The sequence below is a fragment of the Dromiciops gliroides genome, chromosome 1 (assembly GCF_019393635.1).
Source record: "Dromiciops gliroides isolate mDroGli1 chromosome 1, mDroGli1.pri, whole genome shotgun sequence".
NCBI lineage: Eukaryota > Metazoa > Chordata > Mammalia > Microbiotheria > Microbiotheriidae > Dromiciops > Dromiciops gliroides.
The window spans coordinates 705,635,557-705,653,487 of NC_057861.1; the positions used below are offsets into that span (position 1 = coordinate 705,635,557).

At 44.3% G+C, this 17,931-nt stretch overlaps 1 protein-coding gene across 3 annotated transcripts in view; it reads left to right on the forward strand.

Moving 5' to 3' along the window:
• FGD5 (FYVE, RhoGEF and PH domain containing 5) overlaps window positions 1-17,931 on the forward strand; it is a 186,227-nt gene that overhangs the window by 117,391 nt on the left and 50,905 nt on the right. For 2 of the 3 annotated variants that reach the window (XM_043979716.1, XM_043979719.1), the window contains exons 4-5: window positions 2,192-2,250; window positions 2,365-2,395. In XM_043979716.1, the coding sequence (XP_043835651.1) occupies window positions 2,192-2,250; window positions 2,365-2,395 (90 nt within the window). The remainder of the gene's footprint in view (window positions 1-2,191; window positions 2,251-2,364; window positions 2,396-17,931) is intronic. The other variant, XM_043979717.1, reaches the window with a different exon arrangement.

Consider the following 17,931-nt stretch of genomic DNA (forward strand, 5'->3'; position numbering starts at 1 on the left):
ATCTGCTGCACAAAACAAGATCTACCCATAAAGTATACACAGTTTAAAATTCTAGAAAAACTTCAAGTCAGTGTTGCAAATACAATAGCTAGACAGTGAGTAAATTAACACTTGAATCATATTACACTTCTGTGGGGATGGAGGCAGGAAAATGTTATTCCCCTCAGAAGCCAAACAAGAAAGTTGCTTCCCTTTTATTGGGCTGCTCAGGATGCTAAGATTTAGAGGCAAAAGAGACCTTAGAGATAAGGAAACTGGGGACCACAGAGAATAACGGATTTGTCCCCAAGAAGCAGAACTAAAAAGCAGCTGGTAGTGATAATATTGCTACTTCTTGCTACCTTGTTAGAAACAGGGAGAAAAGATTCATGACTTGGGAGATGTCATGGAAACCAGAGACCTGGTCATGACAGAGGGTAAAGGCTTTTGGGCATCAAGATGGTCCAGTGGATACAGTACTGGGCTTGGAGTCAGGAAGACCTGAGTTCAAATCTAGCCTTGGACACTTGCTAACTGTGTAAGCCTGGACAAATTATTTAACCTCTGTTTGCCTCAATTTCTTCATTTGTAAAATGGGGATAATAATAGCTCCTACTTCCCAGAGTTGGTGTGAAGCTCAAATGAGCTAATAATTGTAAAGTACTTAGCACAGTGCCTGGCATGTTGTAAGTACATATAAATGTTGTTATTATTATTATTTTACTGATCTGCTTTGCTGGAGTCATGGAAAAAACACTGGGTTTATAGTCAGGGGCTCCAGGTTCTGGTCCCACTAAGTATGGGACCTTAGGCAAATTCTTTAACCCTTCTTGGCCTGGGTTTCATCATCTATAAAATAAGAGGATGGACTAGAGATAAAGAGTAATGAGCCCCATGGACCATAGCTCTCCATGGAGTTCCCTTTGCAAGGATACTGGAGTGGTTGGCCATTTCCTTCTCCGGTGGAGCCTTTTGTCAGATAATCAGAGGTTATGTGACTTGCCTAGGGTTACACAGCTATGAAGAATTTGAGGCCAGATTTGAACGCAGGTCTTCCTGACTCCAGGCCCAGTGCTCTATCCTGCCGAGCCACCAGCTGCCTCGACCTTCCATTTACACTGTACAATTTTTCACTTGTGGTCTTTCTTATGAGAATGGGAGCTCTTTGAAGGTAGGGATCATACTGTACTTGGTAAATGTTTGTTGACGGACTCTAAGGTTCCTTCTAAATCGAAATCTCTGATTCTGCTGCAGCTCACCTTGGTCAGACCAGCTGTTCTGTATTGTGTCCACTTAGGGCACCATTTTTTAATTAAGGGCATTGAGAAGGATGGTGAAGAGGTGGGAGATTTTGTCAAGTAAAGATCGATGGAATGAACTGGAGATCATTAGCCTAGAAAAGGCTTGACCACAAGTCTTGGTGGTCTCAGGGTACATGATGCTTCTCCTCACATATGAAGGGCCACAGAGGAATTTATCCTGACTTGTTCTTCTTAGTCCTAAAGAATAAAAATAGGAACAATTAGGGAATAGGGTGAGGAAGAGGGAAGAAGCAACTTTCAAATGAATGGAAAGAAACATCCTAACGATTAGAGCAATTTGAATGTGGAATGGGCTGCCTAGGAAAGTAGTGGATTCCTCCTCACTGGAGGATTTCAAGTGAAGACTAGGGACCACTGGTGAAGGACATTGTTGAAAGAGTGCTCAGTCAGGAACCATTTGAAGTTGATAGACTGAGATTCTGTGAATTCCTGATAACCTCCCTCAGGGGTCAAGGAGCAAAGTTTGTGTTTTCCAACTTAGAAGACCATGCTGGGCAGCTAGGTGGTGCAGTGGATGGAGCACCAACCTTAGAGTCAGGAGGACCTGAGTTCAAATGTGACCTCAGACACTTGACACTTACTAGCTGTATGACCTTGGACAAGTCATTTAACCCCAATTGCTTCACAAAAAAAAAAGAAAAGAAAAGAAAAGAAAAAGACCAAGCTGGCTTCAGTAATGATTGGGATTCATCCTTTAGAAAGAGCATTCTGAATTTGGGTTGTTAATCCTTTGGAAGAAGGGGACACACCAAGGAGTCCTAGCATGAAAGCATGTCAGTCTGCCTGTCCTGTAGACATGTAAGCTCAGTGATGATATCCCCCTACCCCACCTGCCCCTCCTCATTAACATCAGCTGTTTCTGCTTATCCTGTTGTTGTTTTTTTCTCCAGAAGGAAGGACAATCCCGAGCTTATGTCATCGCTCAGGAGCTGTTGTCTTCAGAGAAATCGTGAGTCTCCCAGCGGCCGACTGGCCCTGAACTTGTAAATAAAACATCACCTCAGCCTCAATCCAGCCCTGGCTGACTGGATGGGAATTAATTCGAGTCTCTCTCCTTCCACAGATACGGGCAGGTGCTGCAACACTTAATGCTGGTGAGTCAATTACTTCCATTGCCCAAACCCAATCGCCCCCTTTCCTAGGCTGTGTTATGAGATGTAGAAAAGAGGTAAGGAGACAGAGGTGAACCCTATTCATGTAGGGGTGATGGCGGCCAAAGTTCACTGAGGCATTGCAGGAAATCCTGTCTCTTAGTCAATTTGGGTCGTGTTAGGAAGAAAAGTAACTTGGAGGGGCAGCTAGGTGGCACAGTGGATAGAACACCGGCCCTGGAGTCAGGAGTACCTGAGTTCAAATCCGGCCTCAGACACTTAACACTTACTAGCTGTGTGACCCTGGGCAAGTCACTTAACCCCAATTGCCTCACTAAAAACAAAAAACAAAAAAAAGTAACTTGGAACTCTTCATAGGAGAAGGCTTTTTCCCAGTTTTGAGCCTTTTCAGCAGGATTATTGTGAGGATCAAATGAGATAATATTTGTAAGGCACTTTGCAAACCTGTGCTGTATAAGTTGTATTACTTTTTATTGTCATTATTATTATTATCCACAATTGAAAAGAGAAAATAGTGGAATAGCAGGAGACCATTTCTCCATATGAGCTACAGTTTCCTTGATCCTGGCCATGCTCCATAGTGGCAATGAATGTTCCTCTACCCCCATTTAATCCTTTACTTCATTTAAGATTCAAGTCAAGTACCGGCTCATATGCAAATCCTTTCTTGATCCCCCACCCCCATACAACTATTTTTTATGTCTTTGGTGTTTATTCTGTATGTATAAATGGTATATATTATGCATAAAGTATATGTTATATATAACATGCTATATGTTATCTGTGTGGCATGTGTCATGTATTATATATACTGCATGTGTTATATATACTGTATGTGTTATATTGTGTGTATAGTTTATATCTATCTATATCTAAAGATAGATATCCATATGTCTATATCTATAAATATAGATACATATAGAAATGCATATATACATATCACATATATAGATATAGACAGATAAATGAATGGATGGAAAGATGATAGATAGATAGATAGATAGATAGATAGATAGATAGATAGATAGATAGGTAGGTAGATGATAGATAGATATGTCTTCCTTGATAGCCTAAGCTCATCACTAGTGCCCATCACAATGCCTGGCACACAAGAGACCCTTAATAAGATGCTTATTGATTAATTGATTGATAGATTTGTCCCATTACATGGGCCATGGGATGACAGGATTTAGAGTCAGGAGGAATATTTTAGGGTTATCTAGTCCCTCCTGAACATTTTACTGATAAGGAAGCTGAAATCCATAGAGCAGAGAATCTTAATCCAGCATCCATGAACGTGCCTTTTCTTAAATATTTCGAGAACAATTTCAGTATACTTGGTCTCCTTCTAATCCTGTATGTTTTACTTTATGCATTTTAAAAACCTTATTCTGAGAAGGAGTCCACAGGCTCTAGCAGACTGACAAGGAGGTCCAGGACACAGAAGAGGTGAAGGGTCCCTACCATTCCCCAGGGTTACAAGATAACAAATCACAGAGCCAAGACTAAAACCAAGGTCTTTTGACTCTTGATTTCAATTCCTATCACATAGTTGGGAGTGTGAACTTTGGAAAAATGTCAGTGGCTAAATATGGTGTTGGAAGGAAACCCACTACCCAGTGTGTCCCAATAAATGCACAGGGACATCACAGGAAACTCAGTTATAAAGTTGGCTTCTGAAACAAAGCAGAGATGACCCAGGGAGCCAGGGGAGAGTCTGAACACATTTGTTAACTTGATGGGAGGGAGGTGCCAAGGACCAGAGCAGGAGTTCTCAGAGAAGGGTCTGCCAGGGGTCATAGTCACAAGATAACACGTTCATCTTTCTGTTTCTCATCTGAGTTAATAATTTACTGAGAATCAAGCAATCCTTAACAAACATCTAGTTCCCTTACATTTACCAGATAAAGAAGCTGAGATGTTGTAATGTGTACCACAGAATTCAAATAATAATAATCAATAATAACAACAATTGGCATTTGTAAAGTGCTTTACATATATTATCACATACAGATCAGCAACCCTGAGAGATAGATGCTAAAATCATACACATTATACGGATGAAGAAACTGAGGCTGAGGAGTTAAGTGACTCGCTTAAGATCACACAGCTAGTAAGTAAAGGAGCCAGGACTCAAAACCAAGTCTTCAGACTCCAAGTGTCCCTCCATGACACTCTGATCTCAGGCTAGTATGTCTCTTAATGGCCATCTGTCCACTCATGCGGGCATTTGTTTTTACCAAAGAGAAAGCTGCCTGGGAGAGCTTTGGCTGCACCCTAGTGGTGCATCAACTGACCAGTCAAAAAGGATCTGTTTAGTGCATTTGTCACAGGGTTGTTTCAAAGGGGATTCCTAGGACTGGCCATACTGGGCCATCTGTTGAAGCAACTAGAAAGGGGAAGACTTGGCAGACATACAGTAGATGAGTCCGAGTGTTTGAAGGGCCCTCATGTGGAAGAGGTTTGGGCTTGGTTCTGTTTGGTACAGGACAGGAAAGGACAGGAGAAATGAACAGAAGATGTAAAGAGGCAGACTTAGGCTTACCATCAGAAAATGTTCCCTAACAATCCAAAGAGGACATGGGCTGCCTCAGAAAGGGGTGGGTTCTCCCTTCCTAGAAATCTTCAAGCAGGGACCAGATGACCCCTTGTTATGATTGCAGAAGGCTGCCTGTGTGCCCAGCCCCTGTGCCCCATGTCCTGGGAGGGAGACATCTGAGATTCCATCATCCTCTTGTGGTCTGAGTGCCTCCTATCCACCCAGGCCTGTGCTTGGCACCAAAAGTGATACTTTCAAACAAGGGATTCATTTTCTGGACAAAAATATAAGACCTGCCACAAGCAGGCATGGAGCGTCCAGGGAAAATTAAGGGACAAGTGGTATAGCATTGAATGCAGAGTTCAAAAAGGGAAGCTCTGCCTATGGCCTGGAGTGCCGGGAGAAGACTTCACAGAGCAGAGGTTGATGAAGTTCACACATTCATTCATTCATTCATTATCTATCTATTTATTCATTTATTTATTCATTCATTTGTTTGTTTTTACTATGTTGATTATCGTATTTCCATGTAATTGGTCTGCTTTGTAATCCTTTGCATTTTATTTTAACCATTTTAAAACATGGTTCTACGAAGGGGGTCCAGAGGCTTCCTTAAATTGACTGCCACAAGGGTCATGGGGACACACACTCACACACACACATACGCACACAATACAAGAACTCCTGTATAGAAGAATTATGGAATTTCCAACTTAGAAGGAACCTCAGTCACTCTCTACCCTCCACAGTCAGAACACAACCTATAGTCTCATGTAATTCCCTTTTGCACATCCTTTGTTCTTGCCAAATTGGGCTACCCAACATCCCCTACTCACGTCTCGCCCTCTGCCATAGGTATGCTATCACCCCTGTTCCCTGTACTTAGAATAGACTCCCCTCCACCCTATCTCTATTTGAAGTCTCTCTCTTTCTTCAAGGCCTAATTCCACATCTGTCTCCTTGAAGCTTCCCCTAACATCCCTCTCCATCCCATAGGTGAAAAAGATCTTTCCTTGTCAAACTCCTCGTGGCGTTTCCCCCTGTTCTCCTAGCTCCCTATTACATTATTTTTGTTTGTTTTGGTTTTTTTTTTTTTTTGGTTTTTGGTGGGGCAGTGAGGGTTGAGTGACTTGCCCAGGGTCACACAGCTAGTAGGTGTCAGGTGTTTGAGGTCCTATTTGAACTCAGGTCCTCCTGAATCCAGGGCTGGTGCTTTATCCACTGCATCACCTTGCTGCCCCCTCCCTGTTACATTCTACCTCGTATTTGTAGCATCCTTACCACCTTCCTGAAGGTGGGGGTGGTGCCATTTTCTCATGTTTTTATTCCCAGTTCCCCTGAAAATCATCACAGCGCAGAAAGAGCTAGGTTTAGGTCTTGATGCCAGCTGGCTCTGTCCCCAGGGCAGGGTCCCTAATCTCTCAGTGCCCTATAAAGCATTCTAAGATGCTGAATTTTAGAATAGTCACTAGTCCCGTTGGTAGAGGGCCTTCCTCACCCGGAATGCCTTAAACCAATCCACAAAATGCCCAGGACAGTGTCTCATACATACTAGGTGTTTAAATACTTTCTGAACTGAATAATAGTTGCCCAATAAGTTCTTGTTGAATTGAATCGAATTACTTTGGACAGTATTAAATTGGATTGTATTATGGCTACAGTCAGCATCTTCCCTTTGGAATAAATCTAAAATCTGAGAAGTCAGTATCATAAGAACAATCATCAGAAATGAGATTATGGGTCCACTCAAGGAGAGCATTACTCAGTGAGGAGAAGGGAACATGGCTGATAATGGCCAGCCAAAGGTCCCAAGCCTACTCTTTTGAGAGAGAGCCTAGCATGGAGGGAACGTTGGATGTGGAAAGTGGCAGGTAGCAAGTCCACTGGCAACTTCCAGCCCCATCCTGGAAGATCTGTTTAAGAAGGCTGGGAAATGTCATTCTCTCTTTCCCTCTCCCCTAACCCACCCACCTCCCTTTACTTCTGAGCTGACAGATGTGTCCAGGGGACAGGTCTTTTGTTCTACAAGTTTGCTAAGGGAGTTTTAACTTAGAAACTTCCATATGTGATTGCACTGCTTCCTCCCACTTGGAAAGACTCCAAAACCACTGTGATACAAAATAATGCCTTAAAAAATAAAAAGAGAAAGCCTATAAAATCCACAGCTCATAAGCCAGTTATGGGAAATTGTGCATCAAGCTCTATTTGTCTACTTTGGTGCTTAGGGGGAAAGGGGCAGGGATCTCCTGTAGTGACCCCCCCCCTTCACAGACCCTCTGGAAAGGAGACAATTCAACAACAGGGGAAACACCTGGATTTCGGCTTACACTACTGACCTTAGGAGACATATTCTCATTCTCTCTCTCTCTCTCTCTCTCTCTCTCTCTCTCTCTCTCTCTCTCTCTCTCTCTTTCTTTTTTGTCTCTCTTACTGGCTCTCTGTCTCTCTTCTCTCTGTCTTGTCTCTGTCCAACTAACAAAGAAGAAATTATTCTAATTTGATGGAATTTCAAAAAAAACATGTCTTGGCTGCATGTGAGAAGGAGCAGCCCCAGGGTGGACATCCAATGTGTAGGCACTATGTACCAAAAATGGAATCCCCTGGGGCGGCACATGACCAGGCATGAACTGGAGAGGGGCTTATGCATATATGACTGAATCAGAACAGTTGTGAATTGTCCTGCTAAATGATTAATCAATCAGCCAGTAACTGCTGAGCATCTCCTCTGTGTGAAGGCCTGCGCTAGGCATAAAGACAAATCAAAATGCATTTCAAAGGATCGTAGACATAGAACTGGAAGGAAACTTACAGGTCATTTAGTACAAGATCTTCCCTTTCCACCCCCACCCCCACCCCCATTCCCACTCTATGCTACTCCAATTTTACAGAAAAGGAAAGAGAAGACCAGAGGTTAAGTGACTTGTCCGGTGTTTTATAAGCAAGAAGTAGCCTATGTGTGTATATACACATATTCATAGATACATCTATGCACATGTACACATGTGTACATATATAGATACACACATGTGTGTATAAAATATCACTTTAACTCTAACACTCTTTCTAGTCTACTTTGAAATCCCTGCCTTCAAGGAGCTTATAGTTTCATTGGGCAGATAAGGTTATATATGTTTCTTTCTCTCTCTCTCTCAATATGTATATATATATATATATATATATATGTGTGTGTGTGTGTGTGTGTGTGTGTATATATATATATGTATGTATGTATGTATGTATGTAAATATATGAAGCATTAGCACCAACGAACACCTTCTGGTCCATCCTAGGATTCAGTCACCTGTCAGAGCCCTGGGGGGGTGGGAAACATGATGGAGAGAAAGAATAGGTCACACCTAGGAAGGAGACAGGTTGGCCTAGTAGATACAATGCTGGGCTATATATAGTCAGAAAGACCCGAGTTCAAATTCTCTTTGGTGCCTTCTACTTGTGTGACCATTCACAAGTTGTTTTTATATCTTTCTTTTTTGTTGTTTTGTTTGGGGTTTTTTGGTTTGTTGTTATATCTTTCAAGGCTTTAGTTTCCTCATTTATCAAATGAGGGGGTTGCCATATATCTTAGGATCATAGACCTAGAGATGTAAGGAACCTCAGAGGTCACCTAGAGTAGCCCTCCTCTCATTTTATAAATGAGGAAACTGAGTCTGAGTCAGGGTCACATGTCGTCCATCATTAAACTCCCTTCCCACTCTGAGTCTTGGAGCTGGAGTCAGGAAGACCCAAATTTAAACCCTGCCTCGGATACTTCCTAAGTCATTTGGTCTCTCCCGGCCCCAGTTTCTTCATCTGTAAAATGGGAATATTAAATAATAGCACCTACCTCCCAGGGTTGTGAGGATCGAATGAGATAAAACATGTCATGCGCTTTGCCAAACTTAAATAAAAACACTAGATATTATTATTATTATTATTATTATTATTATTATTATTATTATTATTATTATTAGGCATGATGATGATGATGCTTAAATCTCTGATCCTATAAGGACAGGGCAGGGTAAGGTGTCACCAGGGGAGTCTGAGCAGCCACAGAAGCCCCAGAGTGGGGATTGACAAAAGTAGATAGAGAGTCCTGGAGAAAAGCTTCTGGCTTCAGCATTTTCTTTAAGATCAGTCCACACTGATGATGGCTTTTCGTCCCTCCTGGGCTTTGTTCCTAAAGCATTTTACAAGAAAGGTTTGGAGTGGTATGGCGGGGGGAGGGAAGGAAGAGGAGGGAGAGGAGGAGAAGGGGAGCGAGAGGAGGAAGAAGAGGAGGAGAAGATAAGCGAGAGGAGGAATAGGAGGAGAAGGGGAGAAAGGGAGGAGGGAGAGGAGGAGGAGGAGAAGGGAAGAGAGGGAGGGGGAAGAGGAAGAGGAGGAGGAGGAGCCACAGGGTCGGGGAAGAAAAACAAAGCCAGGTTTCAAAAACTGCAGGGAGAGAGGGAGGCCTGAGTCAAAGCATTTGTTTATCAGCCGAGCAGGAGTTTGATTTGGCCGTGGAAGTGGTGCTAATGTGATTGAAGGGGATGTGAGCGTCGGAAGGCCTTTGTTATTAGTGCATTCTAAGATGCTGATGGATTTACACATTTATTTATCTCAATCGGTGTGTAATCTTCATCCTCCGGCACATTCTTCCCTTCCTCCTCCAGCCAGTCAGCTGGGGCGCTGAGACAGAGATTCCAACACCCCCCCAACATCCCCCTCCAAGATAAAATCAGTCCATCAACAAGTAATTACAGGAGGGCCTCCTGTGTGCCCGGCCCCAGCCCGGTGCTCCATGATGGGGGGGTGGGGTAGGGATGGGGAGAAGAAAGGAAGGGAGGGAGTCTAGAGAAAGAGAACACCCAGCTCTTAGTCAGAAGAGTGCAGGAGAATAAGAATAACTCACAATAATCATTCATATTTCTATAATACTTTTAGGGTTATAAAGAGCTTTCCTTCCAAGGACCCTCAGAGGGATTGCATGTATTTATTATCTATATTTTATAGAGAAGGGACCTGAGGATCAAAGACATTTAAGTGACTCACCTAGGGTCACACAGCTAGTAAGTGTCAGATGCAGGATTTGAACCCCACAGAGCTCATCCACTAGGGGCGTGCTGGTAAATATTTAACAACACAGCTGGTTTTTTTTAAAAAATTAAGCTTTTCTGTTCAGTCTGAATTATTAACATTTCCTTCATTGCTTTCTTAAGTCTAGACAATCAATAAAACAATATGCCAATCCCTGATGTGTAGTTTTCAAGAAGTAAATTCTCATGCTGAAAATTGAACAATCAGCTCTCTTGAGGCTGTCTAAGCCGGCTCCAACACATCCCTGTTACTTAAAGTGATGATGAAAGTGATGTGGAAAGAAGCTTGGTTCATCAGCAGTATGTAGGATATATCAGCACATCAGAAGGCCATGCCCAGAAGTCTAGAAGGCACAGTAGCAGGGCTGATGGCAGGGCCTTGAAGAGTTAGGAACCAGTGAGAGAGAGGGCAGAGAGTAAGTAGTGGTCCTCCATCTTTCTTGAAGGCTCATTGTTGGTGACAGCTCATCAAAGCCATGTGAACAAATATGTCTTTCTTCCTACTCTACTACCTCAATAGCGTGTGGGGCATCCACAGTCACATAGGTAGTAAGTAGGCAAGGTGGGATTCGAACCCATGTCCTCTGACTTCAAAGCCAACATGTTTTCCACAACACCAGACAGCCTCTAGATCCAAGGGGCATCTGCTGATTCTCAGCACCAGGCTTACTGCCAAACAGATATCTCGCCTTTTCCAGGATAGAACTCTTGTGTAGGTGGGGAAAGTGGCCTGGATTGGGTATCCCCCGTCTATCTTCCCATGACTCAGCTTTGGCCCCTGTGCTCACTCTTTAGGATACCTGGATGAAGGAATGAAAGATGTTCGTTCTAACGGCAGCTAGGTGGCGCAGTGGATAAAGCACTGGCTTTGGATTCAGGAGGACCTGAGTTCAAATCCAGCCTCAGACACTTGACACTAACTGTGTGACCCTGGGCAAGTCACTTAACCCTCATTGCCCCACACACACACAAAAATAAAGATGTTCATTCTAGCCCTTCCTATTTAGAAGGAAAAGCTTCGAGCTGTATCTCTGTATTTCTTGGGTTGGTGAACAGTCTTTAAACCAGGGACTTGTTACCACACTCCTGGGCCCCCTCCTGGATTTGGGAAGATGTTGGAGATGATTAGGGCATCTAAGAGTGTTCAACTCAATTCACCAATTGGTACAGAGTATTGAGAATTGGGTATTGGGCAGCTAGATGGCACAGTGGATAGAGCGTCAGACCTGGAGTCAGGAAAACTCATCTTCCTGAGTTCAAATCTGGCCTCAGACGCTTACTAGTTCTGTGACCCTGTGCAAGTCATTTAACCTTGTTTGACTCAGTTTCCTCATCTGTAAAATGAGCTGGGGAAGGAAATGACAAACCGCTCCAGGATCTTTGCCAAGAAAACCCCAAATGGGATCACAGAGAGTCAGATACAGAACAACAACAACAAATTGGGAATGGAGGTGGGAGGAAGAAAGTGGACTGTTCTTATTTCTGCAAAACCAGATTTGAATTAAATGGCAAATAGGATGTTTGTTTTTGGCACCTCCTGCTTCTTTTTACAGATCCTTCTTCTCCCCTCCCCCAACCAGGTAATTTCCATGTGCCCAATTCCCATAAAGCCTTGTTCTTTCTATTATAATTTCTCTATGACAATGTCAGCTGATTAAATTAAAGGTTTAAGCTGTAATCTCTCTCATGTGCATTCTCCTAGGGGACTGAGGAACAGGGGGAGTATCTTAGATCCAAAGGAATGATTTCGTAATGGTGGAATTTAAGGCATATGGTAGAGGAAATATGCATTTATTTAGTGCTGACTGCGTGCCAGGCACAATGTAAAGTCCTTTACAAATATGATCTCATTTGATCTTCACAAAACCCTGAGAGGTGGGTGCTATTATTACCCCCATTTTATAACTGAAGAAACTGATGCAGAAGAAATTAAGTGACTCGCCCAAGGTCATACTGTTTGTAAATGGCTGGATTTGAACTGAGATCTTCCTGATCATCCGTCCGCAGTCTTGCTTCCCGTGTGCTGGGCACTCACCATGAGTCAGAGGTTGAGGCCAGGGTACCCTCAGGCTGCAAGGGCATATAACTGCCAGGAACTCCCCTGAGCTTGCTGAAGGGCACCCAAGAAGTTACCTCAGGACCAGGTAGTCTTGCTCTTGGCATGGCTAGATCAGTCCTGAAGGAGGTCACAGGTGGCAATTAAAGATGAGCCGCTGGTAACCTGATCAGCTCTGTCCCCCTTATCTGTACCTCTATTGTCTTTGTTCTTCTCTCTTCTCTGTTTTGGAAAGATGCCAGTGGTAGGGGTTGAGGAGGTGGGCATGACGTGCCCTTGGACCTGCCATGCACATACCTTGGAGTGACACCGTGTGCCTAGCACTGTGTTGTGAGGTGCTACATGGAATATCCAGCAAGGCAGAGTACCTGCCTTCTGTGAGCATGTGCTCTAGCTGAGGAGACTGGGCATCAGCGCATGAAACATTAGATGACAATACAGGGGGATGCCACAGGAGATTGTACACCTCTGTAGTGAAAAATATCAATAAAGAAGCATTTACTCAGCTCAAGGTCAGAGACTGAGGCATGGCATTTACAAAGAGTAAATGTTATAGGAGCCAAGAGGAGGGATGGATCCTTAGGTGATCTGGGAAGGCCTCATGGAAGAGGTGGCATCTGAGCTGAGCCTTAAAATATGGGTACAATTGGATAAAGGATAGGGACCAAGGAGGGCATTCTAGGAAGTGGCAGCAGAAGGAGTAGGTTGTAGAGTCATAGATTTAGACCCAGAAGGGACCTCAAAGGCCACTAAGTCCAACCTCCTCATTTTACAAATAAGGAAACTGAGGCCCAAAGAGCTTAAGTGACTTGCCCAGAATCATCTAACTAGTAAAGTGTCCAGTGTGGGATTTGAACCCAGGTCTTCTTGACTATTCTATTCACTGCCATGCTGCCTTACAAGGTGTCTTTAGGAGCTTGAGAGTCAGAAGGTCGATCTGAAGTTCTAGATGAGGCTGGGCTGATTGTGGAGGGCCTTGGGTGCCAATTTAAGGAGTTTGGACTTGATCTCCAATCCCTTCCCCCTCCCCCCTCCCCCCTCCCCCCAGCCCCACCTTCTCTGGCATATCTTGTCTTTCCAGAGCTTTGAGAAGTTATTTTTAAAGTTTGGTGTTTTGTTTTTTCCTCCCAAAGTTCTTCCCCGAGACAAGGCTGGAGGTGAGAGGGCAGCCCCTCCCCACACAGCTCAGGGGAAGGCCCCTTTCTCCAGCCAAGGCCCAGAAGGGATTGGAGCTTTCCCTGAGTGAGGCCACCTCAAGTTCATCCTAACGGATTCCATCTGGTCTTTTCCTAGGGTGACACTAATGGATTGATTAATGACCAGGATGCTGACATTTTTGTCCACCCACTCTCTTCCGAGAGAAAAGAATAGAGACATTGTGCTAGCACAGAGAACCCTATCAATTAAGAGTCTGAAGAAAGGGGAGAAGGTCCTGGTGGAGAAGGGGAACTGATGCTGGAAATATCTAAGCCCAGAGCAGGGTGTGTGAGGCAATTTGGAGGTTAGCCTGGGTCATCTGGGGATGGCTTAGCAGGGGAGAGATGAGAGGACCCTGGATTTAGTGTTGGAAAGGACTTTCAATGACATCTAGTCCAACCCCCCCCCCAATTTTACAGGTGAGGAAACTGAGGCTCAGAGAAGATGAAGCACTCAATTATAGTCAAAGGAATCAGAGGCAGGGTTTGATCCAATGTTCTTTCTGTTTCATTATTTGGCTCTCTCTTGAGAAGGCTGATGGGGACAGTCCTCGATGAGTAGGGTTATCAAGGACAGCTTCATGCACCATCAGGTGGCATTTGAGGTAGGCATTTGGAGGATAGTTAAAATCGATCAATCAGTAAGCATTTCATTAGCACCTACTATGTGCCAAGCACAGTGCTGGGTAATACGATAGGAAGAAGAAAATAATCCCTAGAATGGTAAACATACATTAACCTTTGGGAATCACAGATGCTACAAACCCCACCCACTTTCACCTCAAAACTAGGGCAGAAAAGGCTCCTTGAATAAGATGTGTCTCATCGTCCATAGCGTATCCAAGGTTTTTGTCCTACCACATGGGTCCCTATATGAAATGGGTTGTAAGCTCCTTGCTACTGTCTTTCCCTTATTTTTGTTTCCCCAGCACTTAACACAGTGCCCAGCAAATAGTAGGCATTTAATAAATGCTTATTTTTTGACTGAGAGGATTTGTCCAAAAGGTCTGATTATCTAGATTTCCCTTAGTACTTGGTTCTCAAAGCCTTCTTCTGCAGTGGGAGAAATTTGGAAAAATGCCACCACCAACAGCAAACAACAAAAACAAGAAGCCGATAGCCAGACCAAGTTCCTCATTTCACCAGCCCCATCTCTAGGCCCCATCGCTAGGCCCCGTGAAGATGGTTTGCCATTAACCAGCAGCATGCCTACTGGCCTAACCTGGAAAGGATACTGAATTTGGAGTCAGAGGGCCTGGATTCGAATTCCAGTGCTGCTAGTTATTACCCTTGTGACCCTGAATCACTGAATCTCTATGAGCTTGGAGTCCCTTCTAGGTCTGTCATTCTATATTCTAAAGGTCTATTCCAACTCTGAAATTCTCTACGTTAAGCTCCCTTCCAGTTTTAGTATTTCATGTTAATATTTCATGTGTCTTCCAGCTCTGACGTTCTATGATACTATGACCCCCTTAGTGCAGGACCTAGAATAAATAGATTCTATTATGCTAAAAAAGAGCTATTCCTATACAAAAACCCATTAAGTAGATGGATTTCTTCTAGAAATATTTAACGGAAGGAATCTGGAATCCATTAATCAGAGGATTTTTAACTGAACATTTACAATCATTCATTCATTCAACAACCATTAAATGCTACTGTGTGCTAGGAGCTTTCGGAGATAAAAAGAGACCTGCCACGGATTACCGTACAGGGAATTCATGCCAGGTAGGGACCTAAGTGACCTGTAACGGCCCTTCCAAGATAATCTGCTGTGTCCTAGGGGCAGAAGAAATACAAGACAAGGTCTCTGCCCTTAAAGGTGGGTGCCGAGACAACACAACCTGAAACAGAGAGCAATGAGCATTTAACCCATATGGTTTCAAGGACTGCAGCAGTAGGTTGAGGGCCCTGAGAGTGAGTCATGGAGCATGGCTGGAGCTGGGGCTATGCGTGGAAAGCAGTGAGAGATTAAATGGCAGGGACCTAGCTAGGAAGGGCAACGAATGCCGTGCTCAGTAGTTTGGATTAGACCGGAGTAGGCAGTGGAGAGGCATCAAGCAGTCTATCCTGGCTTCTGGTCTGGTCTGATCCCTCAGAGGAAGGTGACTCCAGGGTCTGGGTTGTCTCCCCCAGGTGACAGACTCAAAGTCTGCTACAGGGGACTAGAATTTCAGAGTCAGCCAAGGACCCTTCCTCCATCAGGTGTGATAGATGAACTCCAGTGTCCTGACTTCTAGCTGCCATGTGATTTGTTAAAACCATTGTTATGGTGATTACTATTATGTTTCAATCTTTTTGAAATTAATCAAGATGATAACAGTTCTCCAGACCATTGGGATTAAGTCAATTCAGTAGGAATTAATTACAAGCAAGAAACAAGCTTACAGAGCAATTCATAATGAAGTTCCCTGGGGTGTAGAAATAATAATGGTCTGTCTCTCTTCCTTCCTCAGACTGTAGATTTAGAGTTGAAAGCCCTGGAAGATTTAGAGGTCACCTACTCCAACCTCCTCATCTTACAGATGAGAAACTGAGGCCCCAAAGGAGAGAGGAGAGACTTGCCTAAGGTCACACAGACAAGCAAATAGCAGTCAGAATTTGAACCCAGGTCTTTTCATAAAGTCACTAGCTTCCATTTGTTCAACCCTAATTTTTAGGCAATTATTTTCGTCAGAGAGCTCTTATATCTCCTTTTCCATTTGGCTTTTCAAGCTGTTGACTTTTTTCTCGTGTCTTTCCTGCATCACCCTCATTTCTCTTCCCATTTTTCCTCTACCTCTTTAACTTTATCTTCAAAGTCCTTTTTGAGTGCCTCTATGGTCTAAGACCAATTTGCATTTTTCTTGGAAGCTTTAGATATAGGGGCCCTGATGTTGCCATCCTCCTCTGAGGGTGCGCTTCGATCTTCCTTGTCACTAAAGAAACTTTCTATGGTCTTCACCTTTTTCTGTCTGCTCATCTTGCCTTTCTTTTACTTGACTTTTAGCTCCTTAAAGTGGGGCACTGTTTTCAGGTTGTTCTGCCCCAAGCTTCAGGAGATCTGAAGTGGTGTGATTTAAGGAGGGGCAGGTTCTTCACTTGCCTGGCCTATTCCCTGGTCCTGTAGATAACCCCAGGTCAACTCACCAATCAACCAGACAGCAAAACTCTGTGTGCTGTGGTTGTCAGCTTTGATGAGCCCACGCCCTTCCCCCACCTGGGCCACTGCTACGCAAGCCTACCTCCTGGTTCCCAGCAGGGGTGAAAAATCCAAGTTCCACCTCAGCACCAGCAGAGACCCCTGTAATCTCCCCCCTGCCAAGGGCTCAGCCCTCTCACCAGACTGTGAGCTTAGTTCCAGATGACACTGGTGCTGCAGCTGATTCAGAGGCTCTGGGGGTCTCTTTCTCTGGCGAGGCCTTCCTGGGACTGAATCTGTGTCAGCCCTGAACCCAGGTCTTCTAACTTCAGATCCACCATACTTTCCAACTTCTTGCCTTCCCTTCCTGCCTGCATTTTCCTCCCTCTCTCTCTCCCTCTCTCCCATTCTTCTTCCTCCCTGTTCTTCTTCCCCTCCTGAATTTCATTTCTTCCTAACCTTCTCACAGAAAATCAAAGCATTGAAAGAGATATTTAGAGGTTATATAACCCATTCTTCTTCCCCCCTGAAAGAATCTCTTCTGGGACATTCCTGATGGACATCATCTATCCTGTGCTTGGAGCACCTCCGATGACCAGAGACTCACTACCCACAAAGGCATAGCACACCACCATTGGACAACTTTGCCCTTCGGTCCTGTTTCTGCCTTCCAAAGTCAGACAAAATAGATCTGCTCCCTCTTCCCACACCTGAGCTCCCCCAAAAGAATGCAAACTTCTTGAAGGCAGGCACTGTTTCATTTTACCCTCACATCCCCAGCACAGTAGCTCGCACATGGAGATGCTTAATATGTGTTTGCTTATTGATAAGTTGGTCCCTTTGAAATACTCTCATTCAGGAATTCAATCCATGACACATTTCCTGAGTCTCTACTAAGTACAAGGCGACCATGAGAGTCCACAGAAGCAGAGGACCGGAAGAATAGAGGGGAAAGGTATCTTAGAGGCCACTAATCTAACCCTCAACATTCTGCTGATGAGTAGACTGAGGCATAGAGGAGGGGAAATGACTTGTCCAAGGTGACATAGGGAGGAAGCAACAGACCCATGTACCCTCTGAGCCTAGTGTCAGCAGCATTCTAGGTCATGAGGAAGCTCCCTTCCTGCTCTATGTCCTTGATCCTATGAACCTGAGTCTGATGTTCTACCCACTGAGCCACACTTCCAGCTGTAATGATTGGAATGATGCCACCTACTGGAGACTTGCTGTGGGAAAGCTCCGCCATGAGGAAAATGCCTCAGAGGCATTGTGGCTTTTCCTTGGCGTCAGGAAATGACATCTGCTCATGGGTGCTGTCTATCAAGGCTACCAGCCAATCAACTTGAGGCGCCTCCTATTTTCTGGGAGGAGACAGGGAGGAGGAGAGGGAGCCTGTGCGGAGAGCTCTCGCGCTTTTGGGTTCCTGACTTGATGGTGGTGGTGGTGGCGGTGGCAGAGGACTTCACAGGAAATTTGAGGAAAGATAGGAATGCCAGGCTGTTGGAATTCTGTTCTCAATCTTTTTCTTTCT